At 41.5% G+C, this 10,121-nt stretch overlaps 1 protein-coding gene across 5 annotated transcripts in view; it reads left to right on the top strand.

Moving 5' to 3' along the window:
* Positions 1–10,121, top strand: part of LOC111871707 — a 157,054-nt gene that overhangs the window by 126,738 nt on the left and 20,195 nt on the right. For all 5 annotated transcript variants that reach the window (XM_023864979.2, XM_023864977.2, XM_033754364.1 and 2 more), the window contains 2 exons: positions 6,578–6,922; positions 9,325–9,448. In XM_023864979.2, the coding sequence (XP_023720747.1) occupies positions 6,578–6,922; positions 9,325–9,448 (469 nt within the window). The remainder of the gene's footprint in view (positions 1–6,577; positions 6,923–9,324; positions 9,449–10,121) is intronic.

The following is a 10,121-nucleotide window of genomic DNA, read 5'->3' as shown; positions in this document are numbered from 1 at the left end:
GCCCTCCAAGAAAGAATGGGATGTATATACCTTATAGTAAGACGGAGTACAATAGGAGAATACCCGTTACACTTGCCTCCCTCCTGCCTCGACTGGGAAAGGCCGGCTTGCCAGGTCATAAATGCTGCATTTCACAAATTTTCGCCTTTGTAACTGCAAGTACAGTCCAGTCAAAAATATGGTTTTTAATACGAACTTCATGTACTTGAACTCTATTCCACATTGAAGCAACAGTCCAGCCTGAAATTTATTTTGTAATACTAAACATTATGGAGCCGAAATTTTACATTATATCAAAGAATTGTTTCTAAAGTGACAAAAATATGACCTTATTTCAAAATTATGCCAAAATATGCTGTAAAACCAATAAAACTCTAAAATATTCATTTATATGCACAATAAAAACGACACAATTTCAATAAGAATGACTGGAAACCTGCATAATTACATTTAAAAATAGGAATAAACCCTAGGAAAAAAATATGATATGTCATAGAAATCCGGGCCCTAATTATCACTAATACATAAATACAAATATATTAATTTGGTGTTATCAAAATGTATGAAATTATTAATTCTAAGGTTTTTTTTTATAATTCCAAATTTGCAGCTCTGATAAACATAAGTAATATCAAATTCAATATACAGCGTGTACCAAAATAATTGGAGCGGTTTCAAACGACCATAACGGCTTCGGAAATGCATACAGGAATGTGTTTCCCACACGGAATGAAACAGCAGATATTGAAGTTTTGATCGCATGCGCAGTTCCTCTCCCTCTCCTCTCTCTGTCTCGGTCCGTGAAGTTACAAAGAGAAAATGACGGCTCCGGAGCAGAAAGCGTTTGGTGTGATGCAGTTCTTTCCCTTCAGTGGGAATTCCGGCGACAATTTCAGAGTGATACCCCATCTGCCAACAGCAATAGGCGTTGGTATCAGCAGTTTCAGACAAAGGGGTGCAGGACGTCGGCGCGTTTCAGAAGAACGTGTGGAACGAGATAGACAGTCTTTCTTCGCAGTCCGAAGCCAAGCGAGCCGTGAAATGGAGATGTTGACCATGGCTGTGTGGAGGGAGGGTGTTGCGAAAGAGCCTGGAGATGAAGCCCTACCGTCTTCCCTTGCCTCAGTTTCTTCAATAATTTGGTACACGGTGTATATCTTACTCTGTTTCATAGAGTTTATATAATTACATTTTAATTTATCTAAGTATCAATTGCAGCGTGTAGTACATTCACATTTTCTGCAGCTGTGTTCATATAAGATATGTTGACGGGAGACATTGCTACAAATGAGAGTGTTCCATTCGTCAATATTGAAACTTGAATTGTGAACAATGATGTACAGAACTACAACATTGATGTAATCTATCTATCTTCATCTTCCAATGTTAGGAATTATAAATTGTAGTGAGAGAGTACGCAGATGTGATCCACCAAACTGGCAAAGTCCCCCAGGTACGGAATATTACGATCCTTATAATTGGGAGTGATTTGTTCTTGAGTGGGTTAAAGTAGCTCTTTGAATATACTCTGCATGTATACCTAGTGAGCAATCTTGATGGAATTGTACTGGAAGACCGCTAGATTGTAACACTGCTTGGCCAGTTGTAGTAGGTTAGGTTAGGATAGGTTATGTTATGTTAGGTTAGGCTAGAATGCTTTTAGATGTTATTATTATATTCGCTGTGCATGTTACTGCATGTTATCAGATAATTCGGAACTTTGGTGTCTTCCTAACTTGCATCTCTTCTTAACATATTCACAAGGGTTTAAATTTTATTTTAGTAATATGTTCCATGTTTCAGAAAAGATTTAATGTAAGAATTGTAATTAAATGTACAGGTGATTGCCTGCGGCGAGTTTATTTAAAGGATTGGAAGATAACCTACTGTGAACTACTATACTGTATGTGTTCAAAATCGGGCGCCGGCAAAATTATTTCCAAAAGAAATAAGGCGCGCGTTTATCAGCGCTAATGACTCATTCTGCTATCAGCAGTTACAGCAGCAATCTGTGAGGAATGTTGGGCCGGGTCAGCGGTGTTGTGAAGTTTCCTCCTTGACTGAACGAGCTGTATATAGGCAATAAATAGAAGCAAATCTGGTAAATTGAAAAAGGAAGAAAAGACCGCGAGGGACATAGTGAGAGACGCTTCACTTACAGAGGGTCAGAATATTTTCCCTGCTTTCAAGGTTCCCAGCCATTGCCCGTTAGTCTTTCTTGTCAGAGGTACGTTTGAGGGAGGGTAAAGCGTTGGGAAGTGAAGATGTTAAAGCGTTAAGAAATGGACATTGTTATGAGCTTATGAAATGAGCTAAGATGAGGTTTCCTACTTATATTCTGAATTCTAATATTAATATCGGGAGGAGTGCACTTGATGCAATGTAGTGCAAAGCGTAATTTGAATACCGAATAAGCATTTCTCAAATCATGTAAATAATATTTAAAAATGCAGTTCCAATCTCAGAGAAAATACACCACGTCACCATTGTGAAGTTTAATCAGTTAATGATTTTTAGAGAAATAGCCGTTTTTTTTTGTTAAGGGATCCATGAGAAACGTGTAAATACACGGTATGAACAAAATTCAGACTTACTTAATGTTAAGAATGATGGTACATATAGTTACCAATGTGCCTTATAGGACTAAATATGATTCTGTTTTACTGTCATGTTTCGACCAGATATCTAGATCAGAAATAATGTATGTGTAAACAATTTATAGATCATGCAATTTCTTATTATATAATACTCGTTAGAGCCCTATAAATTAGTATCCTTGCGCTGTGTGTAGTGAAGTATTACAGAAGCATGTTACTCTAACCTAAACATTTCTTTGAGAGTATGTCATAACTTAACGTTACGGAGGAAAATGCCTGTCTGTCCAACGACACCTCCGGTATGACAAAACTTTGCCTCCCACCGAATGTTGAAAATACAGAGGGGTCCAAAAAATATACTCACTCTTTGATAGTCAATATCTTTGGAACAAAATGACATGTAGTTACAATTCTTGTGTGGAGAGAGAGAGAGACAGAGTCATTGTATGTGTTCGAAGTGACCACCATCAGCGGCTAAACAGCGTCGATGCCGCCGAACTGCTGAGCGAACTACGACTGTCAGTGTGTCTGGTGTGATGGCTGCACACGTCGCTTCGATGGTTTTTCATAGCGCGTTCAGTGTAGCTGGCTTTTGTCAGTAAACTTCATCCTTCAAGGTTCCCCCTAGGTAGAAGTCGAGAGGTGTTAGGTCTGGAGACCGTGGTGGGCACTCAATAGCACCTCTTCGACCTATCCATCGTCCAGGTAGAGTGTCATCCAAGTACGCCCTGACATCTCGATGGTAGTGAGGTGGAGCGCCATCTTGTTGTAGGTAAAATGTTTCATCTACAAACAGCTCTGGAATGGCAGGGAAAATCGATGTCTGAAGCATATCGAGATACACCTGACCAGTCACGGTACCTTCAGAGAAGAAAGGACCAATCAAACCGCGCGATGACAGACCACACCACACATTAACACCCGGTAGATTCACGTCCTGTTCGACGTGTTGGTGGCTGAGTTCCAAACTCATTCTGCCATTGTCGTTTTACCTCTTTAATGTTTTCGTACTTCCAGTACCACTTCAATAAAGCCTTGCTTTGCTCAAAGAACAGCCTTTCAGCCATTGTTGCTGCCGTCTTCTGCTCGCAGCGCGCACGCGGCACGACACTCACGTGACCTTCGCCATCTATTGAGAAAACATTACACTACACTACACTACTGTGCAATAATTGTAACTACATGTCATTTTGTTCCAAAGATATTGACTATCAAAGAGTGAGTACATTTTTTGGACCCTCCCCCCCCCTGTAGAATCGCGATCATTTTCAATTGATGGCGTAGTGATCTACGTCATCATGTGATGGTAACTAATCTCAAAGATATATTAGATTCAGAGTAGGCTTAGATTGTAATCAATCTGGTCACAGTTACAGATTTTAGATTTCTTGGCCGTTGTACGTTGTTGATATTGGCCCTGATGTTGTGTGTGGGTGATACAAATACACAATAGTTGAATCAACGGCAATTTATTTACAGACTATGTTCGAATATTATGTCAGATACTATCCAGATTCTGAGGTATATTTAACAGATCAAAACATCTCTGAGCTTACGTCATATATTGAGTAGGCAACCTGACAGAAGAAAATTCCTGTGTGTTCAAAGTGATCTCTTTTACGGAGCTCATAGGAAAGATCATTTATTGAACAATTTAATACCAACCTGCATGAAATGAATAACATTGTGACATGACGGCTCACGTCCATTGCTGAGCTGAGTCTTCATCAGGGAACGTCTATTTAGTTATGTAAGTCGGTGGACCGTGTATAGTCGAGGCAATTTGAATAGAATGAAAATCCTTAAACGTAGTTGCTTGAGGCACTTTGCTACAAGCCGGAAGGTTGTGGGTTTGATTCCCGATGAGGTCATTGATTTTTTAAGTTACCTAACCATTCCAGGCGCACTGTGGCCCTGGACTCGACTCAGCCTCTAACAGAAATGAGTACCAGGAATCTTCCTGGGGGTAAAGGGCGACCGGGGCGTAAGGCTGACAACCTCACCGCCATCTGTGAGCCGATTGTCTAGACAATGTGGGATCCTCAACGTTTCATAAACCTATGGGCCTCCACGGCCAGTTACAGGGATTCCTGTACCTCTTAGATTTACCTTTACATTTACATTTACATTTACTTTTACATTTACTTTAACTGTAGTTACATTTTTTAAATTATATTAAAATAAAAATTAAATTTTAAGGTTTGCGGTTTTCTCGGGTTTGACGCCGTGTAGTTCGGATAGAGCGCAACGTTTCGGAGGAACATACCGACTCCATTTTCAGGATCGGAGGGTAAGCCACACACAGGACCCAGCACAGAAGAAGGCAGGAAACTGACCTTCTGTTGGTCTTTTGTTTGACTTACTCTTCGACCCTGAAGGTGGAGGCGGTATGTTCCTGCGAAACGTTGTGAGTCATATAAGATAAGCAACTGGGGAATTATTTGTAAACAAAGTAACACGTCATCACTATTTCCACTCATAAAATTTTACTCATACTTTGTTTCGCTGCTTCTTTTTGTTTGTTTTGCGCCTGTTTTTTTTTTTTTGTTTTTTGTCTGTTCCCTTCTGAACATTTTCGAACCACAGTAGACTCACTTTGTCATAAAATATATACATACATTGTCATGGTTCGAGAAAAAAAATAACTAATTTTAAAGCCAAATTCAGCTGATATATTCAGTTCGTTTTAGCTGTATTTAATCGTCTCTTTTGTAACCACGAGTCAGAACTGCTAATTCTGATATTAAGAACAAAATAAGAGCGATTTGATTTCAGCATTTATCAACATTACTCGTCACCAAGTAGATCATGATCTAGTTTTTTCATTTAAAAAATTAAACTGTTTACTGGCAGTTTTGCTGCAATAGTAATCATGACTTGATGATGATGATTACGCTTAGAGTCGTAACACCGTCTTTGAGTAATTGTGCCTAACTGCGAGTTCTATCTATCTATCTATCTATCTATCTATCTACAGTCCTTTTGTTGGACCTTGGCCGCTTCCTCAGTTTCTTAATCCTATACACAGTCGGTGGGACTCCTTAGACGGGGGATCAGCCCGTCGCAAGGCCCCTACGGACACACAGAACAACATAAACACAGAAGAGACGCACACAGACATCCATGCCTCGATTGGGATTCGAACCCATGATCCCAGCGTTCGAGCGAGCAAAGACAGTTCATGATTTAGACCGCGCGGCCACTGTGAACGGTTAATTGCTATGAAGAAAGCAGTCTTCTGGGATTTGGCACCGTGTATATGTGGTGTTAACCGACGTTTCGGAGGAACGTATCGCCTCAATGTTCAGGGTAGAAGGAAAAATATAAGAAATCCGCAGGCGAAGAGACCTTAAGAACCGGCATATACACGGTGCCAAATCCCAGAAGACTGCTTTTTTCATAGTTACCGCCGTGAAAACCTCAAATCTTACATGGTTAATTGCTAGTTAGTTGACCATAATAATATAAATACTATGCAAATGGTTACATGTATTCCAGTAAAAATATGTAGTGTGCGTGATGTTTTGGTAAAAACTAAACCATTACCCTAAACTTTTTAAGGACGCGTCATCATAAGATAATGACCAAGATCCATGTCATCATTATAAATCTGTTAGATTTTATTCTTAACGCAAGATAGATAACCCAGATAGTCAAATAGGACATCTCGTGTAACACACAGAAATTTACTTCCATAAAGCTGCCCCCTTAAGTTATAACGAGCCATCAAGGAAATTTCCGGTTTCTGAGTTTGCTTTGCTTTTCGTTCTGAGTAAACCAAAATTACTGTATTTATAAACAATATAATTAAACAAAAGAAACATGGAGATGAGTATTTTGGATGCAGTGTATGGTTCACCTTTAGAAACCGACTTAAGGGTGACATCCCCTAACTCCCTGAAGACCTCAGGAAGTGCCGTATGTAAGCATTGTCTTACGTGCCTGTGCAAAATATCGCTTCATTTGTTTTGCACTTTCAGACACCGATGCCTGATTGCAAGTCGCTCGGGAACTCCCAGAGGCACCTAGATGAACTAATCGAACACAGATGTCGTCAGCTGGGCAAGTCTGGGGCAAGCAAGGGCAGCGCTTTACATCTGGCGCAATGGATAAGAGGACAGCTGGGTGGAGCGGCTATGACGCCCGATGAGGAACCGGAACCCGAAATTTGGTCGCCAGAAACCCTGAGACGCCGCAGTGAACAGCTCCAGTTGATGGGCGTGAGATCCGAAAGCAGGTGTGAAGAATTCGAACTGTCGGACACGGAGAGAAGTCAGTCCAGGAGCACGGAGCGGAGCAGGTCACAGACTTCTTCTGACAGTCAGGTGCTTATTGTTAGTACAATGCTGTCAAAATATGAGACTCAGTTCTTACATACATAACGGGTAAGGTTATCCCCGTAACAGGCCCTGGAGCCCCAAGAATTGTGAGACGTCGAGGCTCCCACATTTTCTCCAGACAATCGGCTCACAGATGGCGGTAAGTTTGTCAGACTTACGCGAAGGCCCTGGTACTCATTTCTGTTAGAGGCTGAGCCGATCCCAGGGCCACAGTGCTGCTGGAAGAATTAGGTCAATTGAAAAATCCAATGACACGGGAATTGAACCCACAACCTTCCAGCATGTAGCATACATAGTGCTTCGACCAACTACGCTACCATGTGCCTCACTTAACGGGACGACCCAAGTAAGTTTGAAAGTTACCGCCACGTTAGTGATGCCAACCTTTAGGAGCTTACTTGTTAGCACTAGACTTAAAACTTAACGTTAGAACTTGCCTCCAGAGTCCACTAAGTTATGTTTTTTTATTGAAAAGGTTAAGCACTTTGATTTTTGTTTTCTGAATAAATATTCTAAAAACAAAAGACTAGGCTGTGTGTTTTGAAGGCCCTACCTTCTCGGATATAACGCAGTTTATACTCCTTTGAAATTCAACAGAAATATCTGAAGACCACGACGCACCCAACACCTAGGCTGAAAACCAGCTAGGCAAAAAACCAGCATGAAGCAGACAGCAAGCAAAGCAAAAGTTTTTGTTTCATAAATAAGTTTTACAGTTGGCAGCTCTGATGGTGACATCATGGCGGTGGAGGTTTGGAGGTTTGAGAATCATTGGCTAATACTGACACGTATTTAGTAATTGGGAACCAGGATGGCATAGTCGGTTTAGCGCCTGACTACGAGCTGGACGGCCGAGGGGTCAGAGTTCGAGTCCCGGTAGGATCAAGAATTTTCTCCACGTCGTGAAGACTGGCTCTGGAGCTCACCCAGCCTCCTACCGGATGGGTACTGGGGGCTCTTCCCCAGGAGGTAAAGCGGCCGGGGCGTGAAGCTAACCACTCACTTCCAACTTCATACGCCTTCAGTGGTGAAGTGCCTAATTAGTTAAGCGCAGAGACAACTTTACCTTTATAGACAGGGTTTGGATGAGTAGCTGGATATATTGGACATTTAGAGAACTCGTGACAGTACTTTACAGATCACTGTCACACACAGACTAGTGATCTCAGTCACAGTCTTCACAGCGCTTCTTGGTAACGTCTTCCAACAGTGAAAGTTGTTCTGAGACACCCTGCCCACGTCCTCGAAGGCTGGCCGCCATCTCACACCAACCTGCTACTCTTCTAACTGCGGTCTCAGGACTCTCGTAATGACAGATGGTCCTCAGTACAGACGGACAGTACAGAAAACACCGCTTCCAACGGTTTCTCAGTTGTGTGTTACACAGCCATTACCTAGCAGTGGCTGTTTCTCTGGCTCCACAGTTCTTGCTTTGAGCAAATATGCCACATTATGCACCAGGAAGGATTCTCAGCACCACACATCAGACAGTACTCACGAACTGCAACCTAGAGAAACCTAGAAACTTCTTTTCTGATTCTTGAAGGGAGTGACTTGATACAAATCAAAGACATGTAGGTATGTAATGTAGGATTTGCATTTGTTTTGCACGTGTAGGTTGTGTCTAAGATATTCCCTTATTCAGTGCATGACAATAGTCAGGAAGATTATTATGTCATAAAAGAAAACCAGCCCTAATAAACTATTTCTTATTTGTAGATTGGAAATGTGGGCAAAAAATGTTATATCATATCATGTTTGTGTATTGAATGTTAAGTAGAAACAAAGAGTTGCTTTTCTTTTATATTGCTTCCTTGGGGTTCTTATAATTTTCTTGAACTATAATGTGAAAAAAGACAATGTTTTATTACTCAACAGAAGTTATTCTAATCTATTTTTAAGTCCCTTGTACTGCAACCACTTCTGGCCTATTGTACCAGCCCCAGATGATAGGTGAGGGTGATTATGGAGCAATTGGTGGAATGAAGATTGGCAGGGGAAACTGAAGTACTCGGAGAAAACCTGCCCCATTGCCACTTTGTCCACCACAAATCCCACTTGACCAGACCCAGGATCGAACACAGGCCGCCTTGGTGGGAAGCCAGTGACTAACGGCTTGAGCTATGGCGCGGCCTATTCTAATCTAAATAGCTTCATTGACTCAAATTTCATTAAAAATTGTATGTACATTAATGTAGCTTATACACAAAGGAAAAAAACAGATGCACAAAGATTGAGGCTTTCATGTGGTGCAATTTAAGATTGCAATGACATTACAGTCATGCAAAGGCCACCTGTAAACAAGGGAACAGCATGCCCCTCTACAGCACTGAAACCTATCTACCTACAAACCTGCACAGTGTTATTCTTCTAAATCCCTGTTACAGGTAACAGTTCGATCTGGAGGTCTTGAGAAGAGGGTGTCCGTGTGTCGACAATGCCACAAGACGTGTCTCTCAAACAGCAGCCTAATGCAGCAACAGGTCACTGCAGATAACAACAATGGACTTGGTAAGCTCTTTTGGCACGCGCTTCAAACTACATGCTTCTCATAAAAGCCTTCTGAATGCTTTCAGGTGTCACCAACTTCAATTCCAGTCACTTGGAGTGATCCACATGCATTAACGTTTGTAAAACTGACATTAACTTAGCATTTTATGGTTCACTTCTACGTCAGAGGAAAACACTGCTGGTTTTTCCTTGGCTTATTGTTTGACCCTGATGATGGAGGTGATGTGTTAGTTTTCTTTTTTTTTTTTTAGTTTCTTGGGATGGGAAGAGACTGAGTCCACTTGGTATGTTGGCCACTAACTGGTCAACTGTACCAGCCCCAGATGATAATTGATATATGAGTATGGAGCAGTCGGTGGACTGAGAATTGGCATGGGAAACCACAGCACTTGGAAGAAACTGCCACTGCCACTTTCTCTACCACAAATCCTGCATGAACTAACCTGGGCTCAGACCCAGGCCACCATGGTGGTAAGCCAGTGACTAACCGCCTGAGCTATGGCACACCCAAGGCCATGTGTTCCTCTGAAATATCAGTTGACTTTCTACAGACTACAAGCTGTTATATCCCTGAGGACAGGAGCCTTTATAACCGCCACTGTGACAACCTAAAATTCTTACAGTTACAGGACTTTATAAAGGTGTCTTTTGTGTCACACAGCACTGAATCATT

The sequence above is a fragment of the Cryptotermes secundus genome, unplaced genomic scaffold (genome assembly GCF_002891405.2).
Source record: "Cryptotermes secundus unplaced genomic scaffold, Csec_1.0 scaffold349, whole genome shotgun sequence".
In the NCBI taxonomy this organism is placed as follows: domain Eukaryota; kingdom Metazoa; phylum Arthropoda; class Insecta; order Blattodea; family Kalotermitidae; genus Cryptotermes; species Cryptotermes secundus.
This window is presented reverse-complemented; position numbering and strand designations above follow the sequence as displayed.